The sequence below is a fragment of the Macaca nemestrina genome, chromosome 12, assembly GCF_043159975.1.
Source record: "Macaca nemestrina isolate mMacNem1 chromosome 12, mMacNem.hap1, whole genome shotgun sequence".
Lineage (NCBI taxonomy): Eukaryota > Metazoa > Chordata > Mammalia > Primates > Cercopithecidae > Macaca > Macaca nemestrina.
Window position 1 is genome coordinate 56,567,639 of NC_092136.1, and position 27,224 is coordinate 56,594,862.

General features: G+C 46.2%; 1 protein-coding gene across 7 annotated transcripts in view; it reads left to right on the forward strand.

Moving 5' to 3' along the window:
• The first annotated feature begins 7,188 nt into the window (after positions 1–7,188).
• Positions 7,189–27,224, forward strand: part of LOC105488754 (DENN domain containing 5A) — a 130,494-nt gene continuing 110,458 nt past the window's right edge. For 4 of the 7 annotated variants that reach the window (XR_011610839.1, XM_011753147.3, XM_011753149.3 and 1 more), the window contains exon 1: positions 7,189–7,611. Coding sequence is in view for 6 of the 7 variants with exons in the window: in XM_011753147.3 (XP_011751449.2) it covers positions 7,497–7,611 (115 nt within the window). In the remaining variant the exon portion in view is untranslated. The remainder of the gene's footprint in view (positions 7,612–27,224) is intronic. The other 3 variants (XM_071075118.1, XM_071075119.1, XM_071075120.1) reach the window with 3 other exon arrangements.

Here is a 27,224-nt window from a genome sequence, read left to right on the forward strand (position 1 = left end):
TGGAGAGTAGACAGGTTATGCCTGGGTAGAGCTGAGCTGACCCATGCTAGCATAGGTATAGGCTGTCTCCAGAAGGATTCACAAGGCTTTGCTCACTTCACAGTAAAAGGTATTTCTTAGTTGTTTTAATATGTTTTTGGTTTTTTTCCAGATGGAGTCTTGCTCTGTCGCCTAGGCTGGAGTGCAATGGCTTGATCTCAGCTCACCGCAACCTTTGCTTCCTGGGTTCAAGCAATTCTCGTGCCTCAGCCTCCCGAGTAGCTGGGACTACAGGCACGCACCATCATACCCTGCTAATTTTTGTATTTTTAGTAGAGACGGCGTTTCACCTTGCTGGTCAGGTTGGTCTCAAACTCCTGACCTCAGGGGATCCGCCCACCTCGGCCACCCAAAGTGCCGGAATTATAGGCATGAGCCACCGCACCCGGTCTATTACATATTTTTTAATAGTGTGATGGTTAATTTTATGTGTCAACGTGACTGGGCTAACGGATGCCTAGGTAGCTAGTAAAACATTATTTCTGGGTGTGTCTGTAAAGCATTTCCAGAAGAGGTTAGCATCTGAATCGGTAGACTGAGATCACCCTCACCAATGTGGGTGGGCATCATCTAGTCCACTGAGGTCCTGAATTCATCAAAAAGGCAGAGGAAGGGAGAATTTGTTCTCTCTCTCTTTTTTTTTTTTTTTTTTTGAGACAGAGTCTCACTCATTCATCCAGGCTGGAGTGCAGTGGTGCGACCTAGGCTCACTGCAACCTCCACTTCCCAGGTTCAAGCAATTCTCATGCCTCAGCCTCCCGAGTAGCTGGAATTACAGGTGCATACTGCCACTCCTGGCTATTTTTGTATTTTTAGTAGAGATGGGGTTTCACCATGTTGGCCATGCTGGTCTAGAACTCCTGACTTCAAGTGATCCACCCCCTTTGGCCTCCCAAACTGCTGGGATTACAGGCATGAGCCACCATGCCTGGCCTGCTCTCTCTTCTTGAGCTGGGACATTCTTCATCTCCTGCCTTTGGACATCTGATTCTTGGGCCTCCAGACTCAGATTGAATTACACCACTGGCTTTCCTGAGCCTTCAGCTTATAGATAGCAGATTGTGGAACTTCTTTCTCAGTCTTCGTAATCATATGAGCCAATCTCTCAAAAGAAATCTCTTTCTCTATATCTATATATATCCTGTTGGTTCTGTTTCTCCGGAGAACCCTGATTAATACAAATAGGTAATACATTCTTATGGTTCAAAACTCAAAAAGTATGAAACAATGTATAGTGAAACATTCCATTCTATTCCTGATCCCAGCCATTCAGTTTCCTTCCCCAGAAGCAATCAATTGTTTTTTTTCAGATATTTTTATTTTGAGACAGAGTTTTGCTCTCACCCAGGCTGGAGTGCAATGGCATGATCTCAGCTCTCTGCAACCTCTGCCTCCTGGGTTCAAGCAATTCTCCTGCCTCAGCCTCCTAAGTAGCTGGAATTACAGGTGCCCGCCACCATGCCTGGCTAATTTTTGTATTAAATAGGCTATGCATATATATAAAAATACATAATTCTTTTATTTTCTCTTTTTTATACATTTGATAACATATTACACAGTTTTTCCTTTTTTTTTTCTTTCTCTTGTTTTGTTTTATAGCTGCATAGTATTCCAGTGTTGGTAGAAACTATAGTTTCTTTAATCTGTCTCCTATAGCTAGGTATTTAGATTGTTTTCAGTGTTTTGTTTTGTTTTGTTTTTCCCCTCAGACGGAGTCTAGCTCTATCTCCCAGGCTGGAGTGCAGTAGCACGATCTCGGCTCACTGCAACCTCTGCCACCCGGGGGGTGAGCGATTTTCCTGCCTCAGCCTCCTGAGTAGCTGGTATTACAGGTGCGAGCCACGATGCCCAGCTAATTTTTGTATTTTTAGTAGAGGCGGGGTTTCACCCTGTTGGCCAGGCTGGTCTCAAACTCCTGACCTGGTGATCTGCCGGCCTCAGCCTCCCAAGTGCTGGAATTACAGGTGTGAGCCACTGCGCCCGGCTCTGTTTTCAGTTTTTGCTGTTACAAACAGCAATTATAACAGTTTTTGCTGTTACAGACAGCAAATTATGTATATTTGTAATTATATATATTTGATCCAAGATATATGTCAATACCTCATTCTGGTTTTCAAAACAGGGTTCGGCTCTGTGAGTGGATCTGTGTGGACCTTTCCTAAGGATTCATTCCCTCCACTCTTAGACTGATCTGTCGTGATCATATCCTCCCTTCTGTCTAGTTTGGTGTTGCTTTTGCAAGGTATAGACTTGCAAGATATAGCTCTGCTGTTCGTGCCTTCCTCCAAGGCAGAAGCAAGGCTGGAGAGAGTAATAAAAAGGCAAGTAATCTCCTGTCTCTTCAAACTGACGTTTTCAAAACACTCATTGAGGCAGGACGCAGTGGCCCATACCTGTAATCCCAGCACTTTAGGATGCTGAGGTGGGAGGATCCCTTGAGCTTAGGGGTTCCAGACCAGCCTGGGCAACATGGTGAAACCCCATCTTAATTTAAAAAAAGATTATAATTAAATGGCCAGGTGCGGTGGCTCACTCCTGTAATCCCAGCATTTTGGGAGGCCGAGGTAGGTGGGTCACGAGGTTAGGAGATTGAGACCATCCTGATTAACATGGTGAAACCCCATCTCTACTAAAAATACAAAACAAAATTAGCTGGGCTTGGTGGTGGGCGCCTGTAGTCCCAGCTACTCAGGAGGCTGTGGCAGGAGAATGATGTGAACCCAGGAGGCAGAGCTTGCAGTGAGCCAAGATTGCGCCACTGCACTCCAGCCTGGGCAACAGAGCGAGACTCCGTCTCAAAAAAAAAAAAATTATAATTAAAAAAAGATTATAAGAAGTCAGTTGGGTATATAAAGCTAGAGTCCAGGGGTAAATTCCAGTTAGAGTTAATATATGTAAAGTGCTTAAAACAGTACTATGTGTTTCTTTTTAAGCTGTCAGGTTGTGTCACTCCTTCGCTCAAAACTCTCCGGTGATTTCTCATTTTATTCAGACAATGGCAAAATCTTTATAGTGTGCCTACAAGGCTCTCCATGATTTATCCTCCTACCCCGACATCTACTTTGGTGATGGTTAATACTAGCTATTGTAACAAATAAACCCCACAGTACCAGTGGCTTCACACAACTGAAGTTTATTTTTTGTTCACAGAACAGTCCGGTGTGGGTATTCTTGGTCAGCTGGAGCCTTTCCTCCATGTGCTTTGCCATTACTTAGAGCCTCAGAATCTTCTAATTCTAGCTGGTGGAAGGCAAAAATAGAAAGAAGGGAGAAGTCTAATCTGCTTCTTAAGTGCCCTCATCTAGCAGTGGCATACAAAAAGTCCTACACACATTCCATTGTTGAGAACTAGTCACATGGCCACATCTGGATGCAAGTAGGGCTGGGCAGTGTCCCTGAGGAGGCGGGTCTACACACTATGGAGGAGAAAATTGATGTTTTGAATTGCAAGCCAACTCCACCACACCTTCTACTATCTTCCACCACTCATCCCCACCCTAACCCTCTCCAGCCACCCTGGCTTCCTTATTGCTCTATGAACACTCCAGGCACACTCTGCCGCACACCCTCTCCTGGGGTTATGTTCCCTCAGATGTCCACTTGCTCTCTCATGTTCCTCATCCTAAAATGGGTGTCCCAGATTGCAACTTATTAAAAGTATATTATGTCCCAGATTTTCAAAATTTCTTTTTTCCATTAATTTATGAATCTTCAATGCAATTCTATGAGGGGTCAGAATGACTCTTCTCATTTCAGTGTTTAACTGATGTGCCCCAGTTTACACAGCTAGTAAGAATGGGAGTGGGGATTTAAACATTAAATCTTCACGCCTGTAATCCCAGCACTTTGGGAAGTCGAGGTGGGCAGATCACCTGAGGTCAGGAGTTCGAGACCAGCCTGGTTAACATGGTGAAACCCCGTCTCTACTAAAAATACAAAAATTAGCTGGGTATGGTGGCGCACGCCTGTAGTTCCAGCTACTCGGGAGGCTGAGGCAGGAAATAGCTTGAACTCGGGAGGCAGAAGTTGCAGTGAGCCGAGGTTGTGCCGCTGCTCTCCAGCCTGGGTGACAGAGCGAGACTCTGTCTCAAACAAACAAAAAAACATTAAATCTTGGCCTGGCGCAGTGGCTCACGCCTGTAATCTCAGCACTTTGGGAGGCCGAGGCAGGTGGATCACAAGGTCGAGATATTGAAACCATCCTGGCTAACACAGTGAAACCCCGTCTCTACTAAAAATACAACAAAATTAGCCTGGCGTGGTGGCGGGCACCTGTAGTCCCTGCTACTCGGGAGGCTGAGGCAGGAGAATGGTGTGAACCCTGGAGGAGGACCTTGCAGTGAGCAGAGATTGCCATGGCACTCTAGCCTGGGCAACAGAGTGAGACTCCATCTCAAAAAACAAACAAACAAAAAACAAAAAACAAACAAACAAAAAAAATTAGCCAGGCATGGTGCACGAGCCTGTAGTCCCAGCTACTTGGGAGGCTGAGGCAGGAGAATCGTTTGAACCTGGGAGGCGGAGGTTACAGTGAGCCAAGATGGAGCCACTGCACTCTAGCCTGGGCGACAAAAAAAAAAAAAAAAAAAGAAAAAAGAAAAAAAATTTTTTTTTTTTTTTTTTTTTTGAGACGGAGTCTCGCTCTGTTGCCTAGGCTGGAGTGCAGTGGCCGGATCTCAGCTCATTGCAAGCTCCGCCTCCCAGGTTCACGCCATTCTCCTGCCTCAGCTTCCTGAGTAGCTGGGACTACAGGCGCCTGCCACCACGCCCGGCTAGTTTTTTGTATTTTTTAGTAGAGACGGGGTTTCACTGTGTTAGCCAGGATGGTCTCGATCTCCTGACCTCGTGATCCGCCTGTCTCGGCCTCTCAAAGTGCTGGGATTACAGGCTTGAGCCACCGCGCCCGGCCCAGAAAAAAAAATCTTATGAGCATCCCTTCCTATAGTTTCTTATTCTCTAAGAAGCAATCACTCTGCCAAACTTATTTCCTACTGGGAAGGAGATCACTTTACAGTTGAGTAGTCTGGGCTTCTGAGCAGTTACATTTCCCAGGGCAAATTAATACAGTTATGCATTTGTTTTTAACTTGTGTTTTATGAGTTGAGTTAATATGAGAGGTCGTCTAGCACCAGATCACCCCGGACACCTTGGATAAAAAGTTTCTGGACTTTTCAGTTGAGGACATTTATTCCTTTCTCAAATTTCTTTTTCCACATCACCCCTAAAGTGATCATTCTCAGATTTGGGTCAGATGTTGTCACCCCTTGGCTTGAATTCCTTTACTTTATCTCACTCATCCTCAACTCATGTACCTTACAGGATAAATTATTTTTTAAAAATTTTGTTTGTTTGTTTATTTATTTATGACATGGGTCACATTACGTTCTCCAGGCTAGTCTCAAACTCCTGGGTTCAAGCAGTTCTCCTGCCTCTGGTGCCCAAAATGTTGGGATTACCAGTGTGAGTGTGAGCCACTACACCTGGCCAAGGATAAATTCTTTAGCCTTGTATTTGAATCCAGTACTCCTTCCTCTGTTCTTCTTCCTCCCCTGGTTTCATTCCCTTTAAACTCTCCATCTCCCATCTTAATGTTAATGAATTACTTGTTGGTGCCTGAACATACCGTTTTATCTGTTGCTCCCTGTTGTTACACATACTTAGTTTCCCCGACCCTTTTTACCTGAGAAACTTCCTGTTGATCTTCTGGAACTCAGGTCAGAGTATATACCTCCTTCTGGAAACCTTCCCTGACCATTCCCCAATCTGGAGAGATGTCCTCCTTCTGTGCTCTGTAACTTTTTTTTTTTTTAATGGAGTCTCACCTGAGGTCAGGAGTTCGAGACCAGCCTGACCAACACGGTGAAACCCCGTCTCTACTGAATACAAAAAATGAGCCGGGCGTGGTGTTGCACACCTGTAATCCTAGCTACTTGGGTGGCTGAGGCAGGAGAATCGCTTGAACCTGGAAGGCAGAGGTGCAGTGAGCCGAGATCGGGCCATTGCACCCCAGCCTGGGTAACAAGAGAGAACTCCATCTCAAAAAAAAAAAAAAAAAAAAAAAAAAAATTCTGTAATATTTACTGAGTGATTTCCATGTTCCAGGCAGTATTCTCATTGCTTTACCTGTACTTGCATTTATCTTATGTAATGGTCTCAAAAACCATGACGCCTGGCACTTAGAGATTAACTTGCTCAAGGTCAAAAGTAAATGATCGTCAGGATTGAAATCCAAGCATTTTTTTCTAGAGCCCATCCTAGTAACCACTATACTTGTGTTGCCTTTCTGGCCTCTGATCTCCAGTTTCCAACAAAGACACATCTGCCTAGCTTCTATGGGAAAGGAAATCGGAGGGTCCTAGGACGAGGACCAATACTTAAGTTTCCCTCCGTCTTCTCCCCATCTTCTTACAGGAAAACAGGTTTAGGGGTGGATCTGAGAGTTTTCACAGAGTGAAGAGAAAGGGGAGCTCCCAAATGGCAGTCGCCTCAAGAGGCTTCCAGAGAAAAAAGGAGAGAGCGTGGGAAAAGGGCAGGCTGGGAGGTGGGAGCGGCGAGGAATGGGATGCTGACCACAAGCCCAGGATTCTAGACCAGGCTTTGTCTCTTAGACTCAGTGTAACCTTGGATAAGTCCTTGCTTCTTTCTGAGACTCAGTTTCCCCGTCTGGAAAATAAGGGTAAATATAAAACCGGCTGATCCGCCCCTGCCAAAAGAGAGGACAGGGAGAAGGCCCTGTCAGGGGTCTAGGCTGACACGCTGCAGATAGGATTGGATGAGCTTCCGAGCTCAGCCGTGAGACCCCATCCTCATGGCAAGGCCGCGCTAAGATCTCTGAACCTCTGGTTGCTGTGTGGGTGGTTGGGGGCAGAGCATGGGCCAAGTGCCCGGTTCTGCAGGCTTCGCCCACTCTTCTCGCACCTCCTGAGCCCTCCCTAAAGGAGTCTCAATCCCGGGGGAGGGGAGGTGGCAGTTGCGGGCGACCAAGGAGTCGCCGGCTGCGCTGCGGCGACCCTCCGGGAAGCTGCGGCCCGCGGGCTGCGAAGAGCATCACGTCATCCTTTCCGCCAGGAGTCCGCCCCCTCCCGGAGGGCGCCTGCGCGGGCGCGGCGGGAGGAGGGTCGAGGTGGGGGCTGTCCCCGCGCTTTCCGCCCTTCTCCAGGCTCGCTCGGGCCGCGGCGCTCTTGGCTAGCTGCAGCGGCGGTGGCGCGGAGGGGAAGGTGTCCAGGATGCGGCGCGGGGCGGCCCGGTGCCCCCCCGCCCCGTCACGGCAGCCGCGGCGGCCGAGGGGACCGGGCCAGGGCCGGGGGCGGCGGCCTGAGCCGCGGTAGCGGCGGCGGCAGCGGCAGCGGCTGCGGCTGCGGGAGGGGCGGCCTGAGGGCGAGCGGGCGGGCGCCCGGGTTGCTGGGGCTCCGTGCGGCTCCGCACGGCCCGGCCCGTCTCGTCTCGGCCCCGGCGCCATGAGCGGCGGCGGCGGCGGCGGCGGAGGGGGCTCGGCGCCCAGTCGCTTCGCCGACTACTTTGTCATCTGTGGACTGGACACCGAGACCGGGCTGGAGCCGGACGAGCTGTCGGGTGAGTGCGCGCCGAGCCCAGGGCCGCTTTCCCGCGCCCGCTGTGGTCGGGGACCCAGGAAGAAACCTCCCTTTAGCCCCGCTTTGTCCCGGGAGCCGGGCGAGTGTCGGCCAGGAGGACCAGGGCGGGCGCGGGCGAAGGGGGCGTTGGGCTGGAGGGGGGAAACGGATGAGGGGCTCTGAGCCATAAGGGGTCCAAACCTGCGGCCCGCTGCGCCGTGGCCACGTCTTCGGCGACCAGAAAGACGGAGGGTTGTGTGTTCTCAGTTTGGTGTAGGTTGAGTGACTTCGTTTAAAATAAAGGAAAGCTTGTCCTCCAACACCCATTAGGGAGGGAAGGCGTCCCACGTCCTAGTGAAAGTAAGTTCCACCCAGACTTTAAAAAAAGGAAAACAAAAACTTGGTGAGTGTATCTGGCCACTTCCCAAGAAGCCTGTGATACCAGTTCCTCAAAACCGTTATAACCCAGCCCTCGGCTGGGCCCCCTGAGTTTTCCTACAGATTGCAGCTCTGCACGTCTGGATGGGACATGAAGTAGTAAAGTGAACTTGGGCGGCATCAAGAAGAGTGGGAACTCCCTTAGCCCTGGAAAGGGCTTGTATCCCGGGGCCATGCCTTTTTTGAAAAGTAATTTATGTCCTTTATGAGGCCAGAGGCGTTTGTGAATAAAAGGGTAGCAGCATTCTAGTTGGAGAGGCTTGGTGTGTTGTGGTGTGTCTCAAGTCATCTTTCAAAGGGAAAGTGATGAGAGGAGTCAAAGATGGGGCCCTGATCAGATTTGGCACTCATTGCAGAAGGCGTGAAAATTACAGTCCCCGTGACTTTTCCACTGCACTGTCATTGGAATCTTTGAATTGTAACAGTTTTGAAAATAAGTTTTTGTCTGGAGTTTACAGTTAGTGGGTTTCAAGTGGGTGGAGGTTTGTCGAGTTGTACTTTAAGGTTATGTGATCCTGATGAGGGAAACCCCTTTTCACTTTTCTGTCTCTAAGGTTTCTCTCTCGAAAGTGATTATCCTGTTGACTAATCTTGCTTTGCTTCAACGATGACAAGACAGTTTTGTTTTTGGTCACCAGAAAAAGTCCAGTGTTTCTTATGAAAAAAAATTAGGCGGGGCTCAGTGGCTCACCATCCGGCGGCTGACGGGTAATCCCAGCACTTTGGGAGGCCGAGGGGGGCGTATCACTTGAGGTCAGGAGTTCGAGACCAATTTGACCAACATGGTGAAACCCCTGTCTCTACTAAAAATACAAAAATTAGCTGGGCGTCGTGGCGTGTGCCTGTAATCCCAGCTACTCGGGAGGCTGAGGTAGGAGGATCGCTTTAACCCAGGAGGCGGAGGTTGCAGTGAGCTGAGATTGCGCCACTACACTCCAGTCTGGGTGATTGCGCCATTATACTCCAGTCTGGGTGATAGAGCGAGACTCTGTCTGGGAAAAAAGAAAAAAAAAAGAAAACGTGATAAATTCATGCTTTAACAAGGTTAGAAAAAAATAAGCTATTTCCTCAATAGCAGGTAGAGAAAATATGAAGCAGAGCAGTAATATAATTAATATTAGGCTTTTTGTTGGGGTAGTTTTATTGTTTCTAATTTACTTTAAAAAAAATTTTAATTTTAGGCCAGGCGCAGTGGCTCACGTCTGTAATCCCAGCACTTTGGGAGGCCGAGGTGGGCAGATCACGAGGTCAGGAGATTGCGACCACCCTGGCTAACACGGTGAAACCCCGTCTCTACTAAAAATACAAAAAATTAGCCGGGCATGGTGGCGGACGCCTGTAGTCCCAGCTACTCGTGGGGGCTGAGGCAGCAGAATGGCATGAACTCGGGAGGCGGAGCTCGCAGTGAGCTTGTGCCACTGCACTCCTACCTGGGAGACAGAGCGAAACACCGTCTCAAAAAAAAAAAAAAAAAAAAAAATTAATAAATAAATGTCAATTTTGATGGGTACATAATAATTGTTCAAGTTCATCTTTTAAGGTCTTCAAATTCTTATAGTACAGATGTTTTTCATCTTTTTCCTATGTGGTAAGTATGTGACTTTGATGTAACTTTTGGAATTCGGTTCAAGGTATTGGTGTTGGAAGGGTACCTCAGAGAGGAAAATGAGGCCCAGGAAGGACAGTGGGACCTGCATCCACTAGTTAATTGCTTGGTCCAGTGCTCTTCTCATGACATTAAACTGCATCTCATTGGCCTGATGTTGAGAAATGTTAAAAACAACATAATTCTTCTCAATAAAAGAAACTTTAAGGTGGTGGAATAAACTTTTTTTTTTTTTTTGAGACGGAGTCTCGCTGTGTCGCCCAGGCTGGGGTGCAGTGGCGCAATCTCGGCTCACTGCAAGCTCCGCCTCCCGGGTTCACGCCATTCTCCTGCCTCAGCCTCCGAGTAGCTGGGACTACAGGCGCCCGCCACCACGCCCGGCTAGTTTTTTGTATTTTTAGTAGAGACGGGATTTCACCGGGTTAGCCAGGATGGTCTCGATCTCCTGACCTTGTGATCCACCTGCCTCGGCCTCCCAAAGTGCTGGGATTACAGGCTTGAGCCACCGCGCCCGGCCTAAACTTTTTTTTTTTTTTTTTTTTTTTTTTTTTTTTTTTTTTTTGAGACGGAGTCTCGCTTTGCCGCCCAGGCTGGAGTGCAGTGGCCGGATCTCGGCTCACTGCAAGCTCCGCCTCCCGGGTTCACGCCATTCTCCTGCCTCAGCCTCCGAGTAGCTGGGACTACAGGCGCCCGCCACCACGCCCGGCTAGTTTTTTGTATTTTTAGTAGAGACGGGATTTCACCGGGTTAGCCAGGATGGTCTCGATCTCCTGACCTTGTGATCCACCTGCCTCGGCCTCCCAAAGTGCTGGGATTACAGGCTTGAGCCACCGCGCCCGGCCTAAACTTTTTTTTTTTTTTTTTTGAGACGGAGTCTCGCTTTGCCGCCCAGGCTGGAGTGCAGTGGCCGGATCTCGGCTCACTGCAAGCTCCGCCTCCCGGGTTCACGCCATTCTCCTGCCTCAGCCTCCCGAGTAGCTGGGACTACAGGCGCCCGCCACCGCGCCCGGCTAGTTTTTTGTATTTTTTAGTAGAGACGGGGTTTCACCGTGTTAGCCAGGATGATCTCGATCTCCTGACCTCGTGATCCGCCCGTCTCGGCCTCCCAAAGTGCTGGGATTACAGGCTTGAGCCACCGCGCCCGGCCTAAACTTTTTTTTTTAATGCTGTGCTTTTGGGTGTCAAATTGTATGAACACTTGGTTTGAGAAGATAGAATGTTTTGCGAATGATAGAGCATAAGAATGAAGCTGGGAAGTTAACTGTTAGTGAGAGCATGAGTTTGGGGTAACATTCCTGCCCTGCTATTGACTATCTCTGTGATTGGGAGCAAGTTAGAGATAACCCTGTCAGGGTCCTCATCTATAAAAAAAGAATGTAAATAAAAATAATCTAATCAAGTAGACCTTCAAAAATGTTTAAAAACTGTCTTTCAACATTTCATTAAAAGAGAAATGTTACTCTCTTTTAATGAATATGTGTTAATTATCTGGCTTTTTGGCAAGCTAAAATTATGTCCCTGTGAAAGTTTATTGGGATAATAAAGGGGGATGAGTTGTATAAAATGTGTAAAGAAGGGTATTTTCTGTTTTTTTTTTTTTAAATGTGGTTGCAGTAGTGGAATGCCGAGACCACATTTCCAATAGGTGGCGTTTGTTAGAGTATGCAATGTTGAAAGGATTTTTTTTCCTCCCTTCATTTCATTTCTGGTGGGTTGATAGGGGAATCTGAACTATCCAGAGGGGGAACCTTTTTTTTTTTGTTTGTTTGTTTTTTTTGGAGACACATCTCACTCTGTTGCCCTGGCTGGAGTGCAGTACTGCAATATTGGCTCACTGAAACCTCCGTCTCCCAGGTTCAAGCAATTCTTCTGCCTTAGCTTCCCAAGTAGCTGGGATTACGAGCCGCGCGCGCCACCACGTCCAGCTAATTTTTGTATCTTTTGTAGAGATGGGGTTTCACCATGTTGGCCAGGCTGGTCTCGAATTCCTGACCAAGTGATCTGCCCACCTCGGCCTCCCAAAATGCTGGGATTACAGGCGTGAGCCACCACTCCCAGAGGGAATCTTTGAATAAAACAAAACAATACAAATAGCAGGTTCTTCCTGAGACTCTCCAGGGTGCATTTTCTCTCCTCAGCCTGCCTTGTAGCTCCCAAACTGATGATATTGTACTCAGTGAAACTGCAGGAAATTGTAATTTGCACCCAGGTTCTCCAAGAAGGTATTGAGGAGTCTCTAAGAAGGTGCACTCCACATAATTCACTTACATAGCTCAGGTAGCATCTACATTCTTAAAAAGTGAACCCAGAATAAGCAAATCAAAGATGCTCAGTGTTCCTTCTTGTTTTGTGGAGAAAGGTTAAGATTCATTCCTCTGTCTGCAACAAATAAACATGGAGGCTGGGCACAGTAGCTCATACCTGTAATCCCAGTACTTCGGGAGGCTGAGGCTTGAGCCCAGGAGTTTGAGACCAGCCTGGGCAGCACGGCGAGACCCTGTCTCTACAGCAGTACAAAAAATTAGCTGGGTGTGGTGGCGTGTGCCTGTGGTCCCAGCTGCTCAGGAAGCTCAGGTGTGAAGGTCACTTGAGCCTAAGAGGCAAAGGTTGCAGTGAACTGAGATTGTTACACTGCACTCCAGGCTGAGCGACAGAGGGAGACCCTGTCTCAAATAAATAAATATACCTGAAGAAAAATAAAAATAAAAAACCCCAAATAAGCATAGAGCTTGCTGTGTTTATTATAGATTGAGATAATTGGATTTTATAGGAATCTCTTCCTGTCACCTCTTTCCCTTTCTTGCAGACTCAGCATGTAGGCAAGTAATGTAGAGTTGTTTTTTGTGCAAGGAATTGAGGAGGGTGTGAAAATTAATTTTGTTTTCTGGTTGAGGAAGCTCTTTGGGCTGGAAGAAGAAGAAGGTAATCTGTGAGCAAAGCACAAATTTAGCCACCTTGAGGATATGGCATCTGCTTGTTGGCTTTTTGAACTTGTCAGTTAGGTAAGCAAATCTGGAAGAATTGCTTCTGATTTATGTTTTCCATTATTTTTGGCACATCCTAAGTGGAGAGGCAGATGGTAGTGTTCAGTTTCTTTTTCTACCTCTGATGGGCGAATGTCCTGGTGAATCTTCTTTTTCTTTGTTTCTTATGGTCACCACTAGGTGACCCCAGAAGAAGGCTTTACTGTGAAATGGGGTTCATGAGTTTATTTTCCTTGTCTCTGCTTGAGAATTAAGGTTCCTGAATGCTTGTGACCTATTTCTTACCTTGGAATCTGTAAGTTCCTCTGAACTGATCTGCACCTAGCATTGAGATATAAGTATCCTAGGTTCTTTCATCTGGTACTCCAATTTTCCCAGGCTCTGTGCAGAGGCTCTTGCCAGGAATTGAAGAGAAGTGGCTAGGGATAAGGATAGATGGAAAACTGGCCAGTGTCCTGTATGAACTTACTTAGAAAATTGAGACTACACTGTAATAGTCTCTCTTTTTTTTTCTTTTGAGATGGAGTCTCACTCTTTTGCCCAGGCTGGAGTGCAGTGGCATGATCTTAGCTCACTGCAACCTGTGCCTCTCCCATTCAAGTGATTCTGAGCCTCAGCCTCCCGAGTAGCTGGGACCACAGGTGTGCACCAGCACACCTGGCTAATTTTTGTATTTTTAGTAGAGACAGGGTTTCACCATGTTGGTCAGGCTGGTCTCAAACTCCATACCTCAGGTGACCCACCCGCATTGGCCTCCCAGAGTATTGGGATTACAGGTGTGAGCCACTTTACCTGGCCTGAAATAGTCTCTTAATGTCACCTTTAGAAGAGAGAGAGGGTCCTGGTACAGCAGCTCACCCTGTAATTCCAGCACTCTGGGAGGCTGAAGCAGGAGAATTGCTTGGGTCCAGGAGTTTGAGATCACCTTGGTCAATGTAGCAAGACCCTGTTTTTTTTTTTTTTTTTTTTTTTTTTTTTTGAGACGGAGTCTCACTCTGTCGCCCAGGCTGGAGTGCAGTGGCATGATCTCGGCTCACTGCAAACTCTGCCTCCCGGGTTCATGCCATTCTCCTGCCTCAGCCTCCCAAGTACCTGGGACTACAGGTGTCTGCCACCACGCCTGGCTAATTTTTTTGTATTTTTTTTTTTTTGGTAGAGATGGGGTTTCACCGTGTTATGGTCTCAATCGGATGGTCTCGATCTCCTGACCTCGTGATCCGCCCACCTCGGCCTCCCAAAGTGCTGAGATTATAGGCGTGAGCCACTGCGCCCGGCCTGTTGTTTATTTTTTTGAGACGGAGTTTTGCTCTTGTTGCCCAGGCTGGAGTGTAATGGCACGATCTCGGCTCACTGCAGCCTCTGCCTCCCGGGCTCAAGCAGTTCTCCTGCCTCAGCCTCTCAAATAGCTGAGATTACAGGCATGTGCCACCATGTCTGGCTAATTTTGTATTTTTAGTAGACATGGGGTTTCATCATGTTGGTCAGAGTAGTCTTGAACTCCTGACCTCAGGTGATCTGCCTGCCTCAGCCTCCCAAAGTCCTGGGATTACAGGCGTGAGCCACTGCGCCCAGCCTAATATTCTGTTTTTATAAAAAATAAAAATAAGAAAGAGAAAAAGGTGACTGTCTAGGAAAGCTAGATGACTAGTCAGATTGTACTCCTCCTTAACTGTATTGAGCAGTGAAATTTGAACTTCAGAATTATTGAACATTAAGCATGAAAGCATCCTTAGCAATTATGTAACCTTCTGATTTTACAGGTGAGGAAACTGAGGCCCTGAGGAAGTGGGATAATATTTGTCTCCCTTGCCACATTTCATTCTGCTACTTGAGTGATATTTTGCATGCTTTGCAGACCTTTGATGAGTGGTGGAGGTAGGGGGAACAAGCAAAAAATTTGTCTGGCAGGGCAGGAACAGACATTACGGTAGTTTTTTTCTAGTCCAGATTTCTGTTTCATGTTAAGAAAGAATACTGTGTGTGCAATAGTAAGACTTGGAACCAACTCAAATGTCCATCAGTAATAGACTATGTAAAGAAAATGGCACATATACACACCATGGAATACTGTGCAGCCATAAAAAAGGATGAGTTCATGTCCTTTGCAGGGACATGGATGAAGCTGGAAACTGTCATTCTCAGCAAACTCTCACAAGAACAGAAAACCAAACACCGCATGTTCTCACTCATAAGTGGGAGTTGAACAATGAGAACACATGGACATAGGGAGGGGAACATCACACACTGGGGCCTGTTTGGGGGTGGGGGACTAGGGGAGGGATAACATTAGGAGAAATACCTAATGTAGGTGACGGGTTGATAGGTGCAGCAAACCACCATGCCACGTGTATACCTATGTAACAAAACTGTATGTTCTGCACATGTACCCCAGAACTTAAAGTATAATTAAAAAAGAAAAAAGAAAGAATACTGTGTGTGGACCGGTATGGTGACTCATGCTTATAATCCCAACACTTTGGGAGGCTGAGGTGGGTGGATCACTTGAGGTCAAGAATTTTAGGTTTTAGATCAGCCTGGCCAACATGGTGGAACCCCATCTCTACTAACGATACAAAAGTTAGCTGGGCCTGGTGGCGCACACCTATAATCCTAGCTACTTGGGAGGCTGAGGCAAGAGAGTCGCTTGAATCTGGGAGGCAGAGGCTGCAGTGAGCCGAGATGGCGCCACTGCACTCCGGCCTGGGCAACAAAGTGAGACTTTGTCTCAAAAAAAAAAAGAATACTGTGTGTGATTATCATTAAGGATATCTTTTTTTTTTTTGAAACAGAGTCTGTCTCTGTTGCCCAGGCTGGAGTAGTACAGTGGCACAATCATGACTCACTGCCGCCTTGACCTCCCAGGCCCATAGCTTTATTGCTTTATCTTTTGTTACAATTTCACATTTAAAGAAGCATTGAGGGCCAGACGTGGGTGGTCGCTTACGCCTATAATCCCAGCACTCTGGGAGGCCGAGTTGAGACCAGCCTGGCCAACCTGGTGAAACCCTGTCTCTACTAAAAATACAAAAATTAGCCGGACGTGGTGGTGGGTGCCTATAATCCCAGCTACTTAGGAGGCTGACACAGGAGAATCGCTTGAACTGGGAGGCAGAGGTTGCAGTGAGCCGAGATGGCACCACTGCACTCCAGCCTGAGTGACTTGGTCTCAAAAAAAAAAAAAAAAAAAGAAAAAGAAGCATTGACATGAATAGAACAAAGAACTCCAGTATATCTCTTAACCAGATTCAATGATTGTTAACATTTTGCCCCATTTGCTTTATCATTTATATGTGTGTCCATATATAAACAATTTTATTGACATATAATTCATATACCATACAGTTCACTTATTTAATTCAGTGATTTTTAATTTATTCACAGTTTTACAATCACACTACAATCAATTTTGAAATGTGTATTAATCACTCTCCCCTGAAAACCTGTACCCATTAGCAGTTACTCCTCATTTTCTCCCAACCCTCTAACCCTGAACCCTAGGCAACCACTCATCTACTTTCTATCTCTATAGATTTGCCTGTTTTTGACATTTCATATACATGGAGTAATGTGTGTGGTCTCTTGTTACTGGCTTCTTTCACTTAGCGTAATGTTTTCAAGGTTCACTTATGTTGTAGCATGTATCAGTATGTCATTCCTCTTTATGCCAGAATAATATGCCATGGTATGAATATACAACATTTTATGTATTTATCCATTAGTGGAAGGACATTGGATTGTTTTCTTCCTTTTTTTTTTTTTTTTCTGAGACACAGTTTCACTCTTGTTGCTCAGGCTGGAGTGTAGTGGTGCGATCTTGGCTCACTGCAACCTCCGTCTCCCAGGGTGAAGCAATTCTACTGCCTCAGTCTTCCGAGTAGCTGGGATTACAGGCATGTGCCACCACGCCCAGCTAATTTTTGTATTTTTAGTACAGACAGGGTTTCACCATATTGGCCAGGCTGGTCTTGAACTCCTGATCTCGTGATCCACTTGCCTTGGCCTCCTAAAGTGCTGGGATTACAGGTGTGAGCTACTGTGCCTGGCCTTCATTTTTTGATTGTTATGAATAATGCTATGAACATTTGTGTACACTTCTTTTTTGTGTGTGTGGGCCTGTGTTTTCATTTCTCTTTGCTGAATACTTAGAAATGAAATTACTGGGTCATATGGTAACTCTGTGTTTAATCCTTTTTTTTTTCAATTTTTTTCAATTTTTTTTTTTTTTTTTTTTGAGATGGGGTTTTGCTGTGTCGCTCAGGCTGGAGTGCAATGGGACAATCTCAGCTTATTACAACCACTGCCTCCCGGGTTCAGGCCATTCCCCTTCCTCAGCCTCTCGAGTAGCTGGGATTACAGGCACCCGTCACCATGCCTGGGTAATTTTTTTTTTTTTTTTTTTAGGACGGAGTCTCACTCTGTCACCCCGGCTGGAGTGCAGTGGCGTGATCTTGGCTCACTGCAACCTCTGCCTCCCAGGTTCAAGCAATTCTCCCGCCTTAGCCTCCCAAGTAGGTGGGACTACAGGTGCGCACCACTATGCCCAGCTAATTTTTGTATTTTGTACTAGAGACAGGGTTTCACCATATTGGACGGGCTGGTCTTGAACTCCTGACCTCGTGATCCACCCGTCTCGGCCTTCCAAAGTGCTGAAATTATAGGCGTGAGCCACTACGCCGGCCAATTTTTGTATTTTTAGTAGAAATGGGGTTTTACCATGTTGGCCAGGCTGGTCTCAAACTCCTGACCTCAGGTGATACTCACCTGCCTCGGCCTCCCAAAGTGCTGGGATTACAAGTAAGAACCACCACACCTGGCTGCCCGACTAATTTTTAATGTTTTTGTAAAGATGAGGTCTCACCATCTTGCCCAGGCAGGTCTTAAACAACTTGAAGAGCGATACTCCCGACTCAGCCTCCCAAAGTGCTGAGATTACAGGCGTGAGCCCCTGTGCCCGCCTGTGTTTAACCTTTTGAGAGACTGACTGCCAGTCTGTTTTCCAAAACAGCTGCACCAGTGTACATTTCTAATAGCAGTGTATGAGAATTCCACTTTGTTCATATCCTTACCAATACTTATCTATTTGTTTATAGCCATCTTAGTGGCTGTTAAGTGGTATCTCATGGTTTTAATTTGCATATCCTGGAAGACAAAGACTTTTATTTTTATTTATTTTATTATTTTATTTTATTTATTATTTTTTGAGACGGAGTCTTGTTTTGTGGCCGAGGCTGGAGTGCAGTAGAACGATCTTGGCTCACTGCAACCTCTGCCTCCCGGGTTCAAGCGATTCTCATGCCTCAGCCTCCCGAGTAGCTGGGATTACATGTGCCTGCCATCACGCCCAGCTAATTTTTGTATTTTTAGTAGAGACAGGGTTTCACCACATTGCCCAGGCTGGTCTCGAATTCTTGACCTCATGATCCACCCTCCTCAGCCTCCCAAAGGGCTGGGATTACAGGCGTGAACCGCCGCGCCTTGCCGACTAAGACTTTTAAATAAGACTTCTTATTTCAAAGAGAAAAGGATACCCCTCCCCGGAGATGAAGTAGCTATAAAAAGTTTGATAAGCCAGTTTCAAACTAGGAGTCCATATGGACTAAACTTAATTTTCATCTTTCTCTACTAGGCTGGTTGATTCTGGGCAGATTCTTGGGGTCATTTTATAAAGGCATCTCTGCTCTGAAGCCCAGATTACTAGCTGCAGCAAAACTCAAAATCTTATGGCTTATCTCAGACGTCTGTGGATGCTTCCAGAAGTCAAGGCTACTGAAGTACAGAAAGAGTTCTTAAGTTAGGTTATGTGTTTTCTTTTTTTAGGTACAACAAGTAAGAAGTCAGGAGAGATGAGACCCACACAGAAAACAATTACAGAGTAGCCCAAGGCAGTTAAAATACAAGCTAAATTTCTGTATATATACATATTTTGAGATGTGGTCTGGCTTAACAAAGCCAGACCCAGGCTGGGGTACAGTGGACAATCATACCTTACTTCCTCAGCGTTTCTGAGCTCGAATTTCTGAGCTCAAGGGATCCTCCTACCTTAGCCTCTTGAGTACTTGGGACAACAGGCATGTGCCACCACACCTGGCTCATTGTTTTTTGTTTTGTTTTGTTTTGTTTTTTTGACACAGAGTTTTGCTCTTATTGCCCAGGCTGGAATGGAATGGCACGATCTTGGCTCACTACAACCTCCGCCTCCCGGGTTCAAGTGATTCTCCAGCCTCAGCTTCCTGAGTAGCTGGGATTACAGGCATGCACCACCATGCCTGGCTAATTTTGTATTCTTAGTAGAGATGGGGTTTCTCCATGCTGGTCAGGCTGGTCTTGAACTCCTGACCTCAGATGATCAGCCCGCCTCAGCCTCCCAAAGTGCTGGGATTACAGGTGTGAGCCACTGCACCCATTGTTTTTTTGAGACAGGGTCTCACCCTGTTGCCCAGGCCGAAGTGCAGTGGTGCGATCATGGTTTACTACAACCTTGACCTCCTGGGCTCAAGTAATCCTCCCACCTCGGCCTCCCGAAGTGCTGGGATTATTGGTGTGAGCCACCGCACCTGGCTGCCCAACTAATTATTATTTTTTTTTGTAGAGATGGGTTCTCACCATCTTGCCCAGGCTGGTTTTGAACAACTTCAAAAGTGATACTCCTGACTCAGCCTCCCAAAGTGCTGGGATTATAGACGTGAACCACTGTGCCCGGCTGAGACTGTATATTCTAAGAACATAAGAGAACCCTATTTGACTCCATCAGGCAGGGAGGATCATATTGAAATTAGTTGATTTTACTTTAGTAATATTAGGGCCCTGCAATTCTCTTCTTAGAAGGAAATCCTGCGTCACAGTGTTTGGTGCTTAAATCAAATTCTCTTAGAGCCTGCTCAGACCTTCCTTCCTAGGTTAAAAATAAAGTTTTCTTTGCCTAAAGCCTCTTTTGGTAACACCCTTTTCCAGTCCTACATCCTTTTATAAGTTTGTTTTTTGGCTGTCTTTGTTGGAAGGCATACTTGGACTTGGCTCAGCTTCTACATTCCTGTTGTGGCCAGGTGTGGTAGCTCATGCCTGTAATCCCAGCATTTTGAGAGGTGGAGTCGGGGAGGATGGCTTTAGGCCAGGAGCTTGAGACCATCCTGGGCAACATGGTGAGACCCAGTCTGTACAGAAAATAGAAGAATTAGCCTGGTGTAGTGGTATATGTCTGTGGTTCCAGCTACTTGGGATGCTGAGGTTGGAGGATCAGCTGAGTCCAGGGAGGTCCAGACTGTGTTGAGTCATGATTGTGCCACTGCACTCCAGCCTGGGCAATAGGGTGAGACCCTGACTCAAAAAACAAACAAACAAACAAACAAAAAATTCCTGTTGCTATCCCTGAGTTTGAATTACTGTCAGGTAGTCTTAGAGGTCTCTCAGGAACCTGGGTACACATGAAGGAACCTATACTTGGTATGTTTTAGGTTCCTGCTGGAGATGGCCTAATATCCAGTGAGAAAGAGGCTTGCCTTTCAGAAGCTGGTGACTTCCTTGTGGAATTCAGTTTTTTTGTTTTGTTTTGTTTTGTTTTTGAGATGGAGTCTTACTCTGTCACCCAGGCTGGAATGCAATGGTGTGATCTCGGCTACTGCAACCTCCTCCTCCGAGGTTCAAGGGATTCTCCTGCCTCAGCCTCCTGAGTAGCTAGGACTATGTGCAAGCGCCACCACACCTGGCTAATTTTTGTATTTTTAGTAAAGACGATTTCACCATGTTGGTCAGGCTGGTCTTGAACTCCTGACCTCAGGTGATCCACCCACCTCTGCCTCCCAAAATGCTGGAATTACAGGCATGAGCCACTGCGCCTGGTTGAATTCAGTAATTAAACACAGGCTATTACTGCCAGATTTTTAGATTTAGTTCTTTTTTTTTTTTTTTGTGGCAGAGTCTTGCTCTGTCACCCAGGCTGGAATGCAGTGGTGTGATCTTGGCTCACTGCAACCTCCGCCTCCCAGGTTCAAGCGATTCTTCTGCCTCAGCCTCCAGAGTAGCTGGGACTACAGGCGCCTGCTACCATGCCCAGCTAAGTTTTGTGTTTTTAGTAGACGTGGGGTTTCACCATGTTAGCCAGAATGGTCTTGATCTCTTGACCTCGTGATCCGCCCGCCTCGGCCTCCCAAAGTGCTGAGATTACAGGGGTGAGCCACTGCACCTGGCCAGATTTAGTTCTTAGAAGTTATTAAGTGAAGCAGATATTAGTCAAATGCCATATTCCAAATCTTCTGTGGTTGCTGATTTTGGTTTGGTGTACGTAGAACCCTAGGCTGAGTCTTATGAATGGTAGAATCCTGGCATGGCAGAAAATGAGAGTATGTGCCAGATGTCAAGCTGTTTTCAGTATGCCTCCAGGGGGATCAGATATAACTTGGGAAGTAAGATGGCAATAGGTATAATTTAGAATATTGTGTTTCTCAAATATTGTACTTTCTTTGATATTTGCTTGTTGTCATACATGGAGTCTCTTGTAGAGCTTCCTGTTAAAGAGAACCAGGTTAGTAATTTTTTATTTTATTTTATTGTATTTTATTGTATTTTTTATATTTTATTTTTTCTGAGACGGAGTCTGGCTCTGCCGCCCAGGCTGGAGTGCAGTGGCGTGATCTCGGCTCACTGCAAGCTCCGCCTCCCGGGTTCATGCCATTCTCCTGCCTCAGCCTCCCGAGTAGCTGGGAATACAGGCGCCTGCCACTATGCCCGGCTAATTTTTTTGTATTTTTAGTAGAGACGGGGTTTCACTGTGTTAGCCAGGATGGTCTCGATCTCCTGACCTCGTGATCCGCCTGCCTCGGCCTCCCAAAGTGCTGGGATTACAGGCGTGAGCCACCGTGCCTGGCCTATTTTATTTATTTTTATTTATTTATATATTTTTTGAGGCAAGGTCTTGCTATGTCACCCAGGCTAGAGTGCAGTGGCGCGATCTCGGCTCACTGCAAACTCCGCCTCCCGGGTTCAAGCAGTTCTTCTGTCTCAGCCTCCCCAGTAGCTGGGATTACAGGCACCCACCACCGCGCCCAGCGAAGTTTTGTATTTTTTAGTAGAGACGGGGTTTCACCATCTTGGCCAGGCTGGTCTTGAACTCCTGACCTCATGATCCACCTGCCTCGGCCTCCCAAAGTGCTGGGGTAATTTTTTATTTTTTATTTATTTCTATTTTTATTTTTTTTGAGACGGAGCCTCGCTCTGTCACCCAGGCTGGGGTGCAGTGGGCGGATCTCAGCTCACTGCAAGCTCCGCCTCCCGGGTTTACGCCATTCTCCTGCCTCAGCCTCCCGAGTAGCTGGGACTACAGGCGCCCGCCACCTCGCCCGGCTAGTTTTTTGTATTTTTTAGTAGAGACGGAATTTCACCGTGTTAGCCAGGATGGTCTTGATCTCCTGAACTCCTGATCCGCCCGTCTCGGCCTCCCAAAGTGCTGGGATTACAGGCTTGAGCCACCGTGCCCGGCCTAATTTTTTATTTTTTATTGTTCATTATGTGATGGGTAAGTCAGGTTAAAATTTTGCTTGGCCATCTGTGGTCTACTTTATGTACTGAACTAGCTGGGTTAGCCTAATGCTAAAATGCTTTCCTGGAATGCTGAGAGGCCTGAACAGTGAAAAGTCTGTAGAGGTTTCTCACATTGAGTTTCATTCCTCTGTGAATGTGGGATTCCTTGATTTCTTTCTTTCTTTTTTTTTTGTTTGAGATGGAGTCTCACTCTGTTGCCTAGGCTGGAGTGCAATGGCTTGATCTCGGCTCACTGTAACCTCTGCCTCCCAGGTTCAAGCGATTCTCCTACCTCAGCCTCCCAAGTGGCTGGAATTACAGGTGCCTGCCACCGTGCTCAGCTAATTTTTGTATTTTTAGTAGAGACGGGATTTCACCATGTTGGTTGGGCTGGCCTCGAACTCCTGACCTTAGGTGATCCACCCGCCTCAACCTCCCAAAGTGCTGGGATTACAGGCATGAGCCACTGTGCCCAGCAGGAATTCCTTGATTTCTAAACTATTCCAGTTGGCCAAACAATGCATGTGCATTTGTTTATATTGGTCACAGAATCAAAAAATGTCAGAACTAGAAATCAGAGATAGTTCAGCCATCACTTTTGACAGATGGTAATGATTAATATTTGTAAATGACTTTGTAGTTTTACAGTGTACTTTTAAATGATTTTTATTTTTTTTAGTCTCACTTGAAATAAAATTGTTTTGTCCCTTGTTACCCACCAAGTTAGAAAGATCTGTTAGAATCCAGGTCTTCGGTCTGCTGTCTTACTGTTACTGAGGTTGGTTTGTTTTTTTTAAATTATAGATGTGGGAAAACTGAAGCAGTGGCATAATCGTTGAAATTCAGAGCTGAAGTGTGGCCTCTTTGTGGTTCAGTCTCCAGCCCACATTGCAGTAGAGGAGCTGTGTCAGGAGAGGAGGCAGGTTGCTTGTTTTCAGAATTGTAGTTAACAACGACCATTGTTCTTTTTCCTCTTTCCCTACTCTTTATCAGTTCTGGAAATGTTTTTCTTAGACTATGTAGTTACTAGGGGTTTGCTTCTAAGAAACCTTTCTTTTTTTTTTTTTGGTGACAGTTTCAGGATGTTTTATGCTTTTTGCCTGGGTTTGTCTTTGAAGGAAAAAAAAAGATTTGCATTTACTAACCTCAGATATCCCTCAGTGTAGCCTATAATTTGCATGTTTTGTAGTTGTAGTTTGGGGGCTGGCTGTGACTTCTGATTAGCCGTATTCTTGATAATAAGATGATGTGGAAAACACCTGAGAAATTTTAAGGATTTTTTTTTTTTTTTTTTTAAAGGCACAAACACAGAAGAGGAAATGGTTTAGAAATAATGATCAGGCCGGGTGCGATGGCTCAATACTGTAATCTCACCACTTTGGGAAGCTGAGGTAGGAGGATCCCTTGAGCCCAGGAGTTCGAGGCTAGCCGGGGCAGCAGAGTGCAACACTGTCTCCACAAAAAAATTAAAAAATGAGGCCAGGCACCGTGGCTCATGCCTGTAATCCCAGCACTTTGGGAAGCCGCGGTGGGTGGATCACCTGAACACAGGAGTTCGAGAACAGTCTGGCTAACATGGTGAAACCCCATTTCTACTAAAAATACAAAAAAATTATCCGGGCATGGTGGCGGGCTCCTGTAATCCCAGCCACTTGGGAGACTGAGGCAGGAGAATTGCTTGAACCTGGGAGGCGGAGGTTGCAGTGAGCCGAGATTGCGCCATTGCACTCCAGCTTGGGCAACAAGAGCGAAACTACATCTCAAAAAAATAGAATAAAATAAAATAAAAAAATGAGATCTGTGTGATGACATGTGCCTCAGCTCCAGAGGCTGAGTGGGAGGATCCTTTGAGCCTGGAAGGTCCAGGCTGCAATGAGTTGTGATTGAGCCACTGCATTCCAGCCTGGGCAGCATAGCTAGACCCTATCTCAAAAAGAAACAATAGAAGAAATAATTACAGGCCACAATTATAAGACAGTAAATGAATAAACCCGATTTATAACAAATTACATGCTTTTTCATCACAATACATTAGAATTACTATCCCGGAATGTCGGAGGACTTGGTTCTTTTTCTTTCTTCTTTTTTTTTTTTTGAGACGGAGTCTCGCTCTGTTGCCCAGGCTGGAGTGCTGTGGCACTGTCTCAGCTCACTGCAAGCTCCACCTCCCGGGTTCATGCCATTCTCCTGCCTCAGCCTCCCGAGTAGCTGGGACTACAGGCACCCGCCACCGTGCCCAGCTAATTTTTTTGTATTTTTAGTAGAGATGGGGTTTCACCACGTTAGCCAGGATGGTTTTGATCTCCTGACCTTGTGATCCGCCCGCCTTGGCCTCCCAGAGTGCTGGAATTACAGGTGTGAGCCAACATGCCCAGCCAGGACTTGGTTCTTTTTTCAGGTGTATCATCTCCGATGCCTTTTTCATTCTTTCTTTTTGTAGTTTTAGAACAGTGACCCTCTGACAATGTTTTAGCCTAGTTATGAAGATAGCTACTAATTTTGGGATATATTGTTATATTGTTGAAGAAAACTAAATATTTTATTTTGGGTAAGTTAGGTGTGTAAACCAAAAGTAAAACCCTAAGTCCCTCAGCCAACTGAATGCTCCCCCACCCCCCACCCCCACTTGGCTAAGGGGACCCTAGAGAAACCTGAAAAACTAAATTCCAAGTCATGACTCAAGGGGAGGTTGCCCTCATTATATCCCTCTCTTTTGCCCAGTCTGGAATGCAGTGGCTCAATCAGCTCATTGCAGCCTAGACCTCCCAGATTCAAGCCATCCTCCTACTCAGCCTCTGGAGTAGCTGTGACCACAGGCACCTGCCACCACACCCGGCTCATTTTTTAATTTTTTGTAGAGATAGTGAGTGTGTCACTATGTTGCCCAGGCTGGTTTTGAACTCCTGGGCTCAAGGGATCCTCCTACCTCAGCTTCCCTCTCTCTTTTGAAGAGGGGTATAATGAGGCATGGCCAACCTCCCTTTAAGTCATGACCACCATTAATGTTAAAATGGAGATCATGAAACTGACAAAAGAGACTCTTTGGCAATAAGATAACCAAATTCCAGCTGGGCGCTGTGGCTTATGCCTGGGCGCTGTGGCTTATCCCACACTTTGGGAGACTGAGGAAGGTGGATCACTTGAACCCAGGAGTTTCCAGATCAGCCTGGGCAACATGGTGAAACCTCGTCTTTACAAAAAAGACAAAAATTAGCCAAGTGAGGTGTCACCCACCTGTAGAACCAGTTGCTTGAACCCAGGAGGCGGAGGTTGCAGTGAGATCATGTCACTGCACTCTAGCCTGGGCAACAGAGCAAGATCCTATCTCAAAAACAAAACAAAATCCAAAGATACCAAATTCCAACCTGAGTCTCATCTAGCATCACATGACACATAGCAGACCCTGAAAGAAATAAAAATATTTTACCCCAAAATGTATTTCTTTGAAGATGTTTTAAAATGGCCCTGCAAAGCTGTCTTTCGTGGGGGAAATTTGCGTCTGTAGAGATGCAATTAATACAGACAGGGCTTTCCTAGATCTAGAAGATTATCTAAGAGTTGGACACCTTTTAAGGTCTGAAAAGAGACATTTACCATCTATACTCTTGGTTACCTGGAGGCTTCATCCAAAATTTGTAAACCAAAACCAAACGGTAACATGACCATCTCAGGCACATTTTCTCAGAACGTGTTGAGACTGTTCCCTGGGCCACGGTCATTCATATTGATTCAAAATAAATCTCTTTAAATATTTTACGGAGCTTGTTTTTTTTTTTTTTTCCTTCACTAGGTGTCTCTCTCCTTGTTTTTCCTAGAGTTTTTATTTGATAACAGCATTCTTTATTTTTTTCTTGATTTTAAAAGCCATAGGTCATTATGAAAATGCAGACATTATAGAGCTGTATTATAAACTCCTTTGTCTCAGAATTGTTGTAGAACTAAACTGGAGTCTGCTTGCCCAGTGCAGTAGAACCAGTTATCTACACTGAGATTTGCAGTCATTGAAAGAAAGGCTTTTACTACAGGGTGCCAAGCAAGGACGACTAGGCAGCAGAATGTTCAAATCCCGGCCTCCTTAATGGCTTGCAGGCAAGGGTTTTTAAAGGCATGGGTAAATTTCAGGAAAGCAGGAGCTGCAGGCAAAATTGTAAATCAATACTTGGAGGTTACACATTGATTTAGGCCTAAAAGGAAGGGCTATCTTGAAGTGGGGCTTACGGGTTGTAGGTAGATGCAAAGATTTTCTGATTTGCAGTTGGTTAATGAAGAAAAGCTTTGTTTAAAAATTTGGGGTCAGTAGAAAAATGTTAACTAGTTAGGGGGAGTAACTTTCTTTAAGCCCCTCTGGAAGAAACCTTAGAACCTTAGAAAGTTACGATGGTTAACTTTCAGTCTTTACTTCCCTTTTTTTTTTTTTTTTTTTTTTTGAGATGGAGTTTTGCTCTGTGGCCCAGACTGGAATACAGTGGTGCAATCTCGGCTCACTGTAACTTCCACCTCCTGGTTTCAAGTGATTCTCCTGTCTCAGGCTCCTGAGTAGCTGGGACTACAGGAGCGTGCCACCATGCCCGGCTAGTTTTTTGTATTTTTCTTTTTTTTTTGAGACGGGGTCTTGCTCTGTCACCCAGGCGGGAGTGCAGTGGCCGGATCTCAGCTCACTGCAAGCTCCGCCTCCCGGGTTCACGCCATTCTCCTGCCTCAGCCTCCCGAGTAGCTGGGACTACAGGCGCCCGCCACCTCGCCCGGCTAGTTTTTTGTATTTTTTAGTAGAGATGGGGTTTCACCGGGTTCGCCAGGATGGTGTCGATCTCCTGACCTTGTGATCCGCCCGTCTCGGCCTCCCAAAGTGCTGGGATTACAGGCTTGAGCCACCGCGCCCGGCCAGTTTTTTGTATTTTTAGTAGAGATGGGGTTTCACCCTGTTAGCCAGGATGGTCTCGATCTCCTGACCTCATGATCTTCCTGCCTTGGCCTCCCAAAGTGCTGGGATTACAGGCATGAGCCACCCCACCTGGCCCTACAACCCTTTTATCTGAGGGCTATGTGTCCGGTGTGGAACCTCAGTGGGTGTCT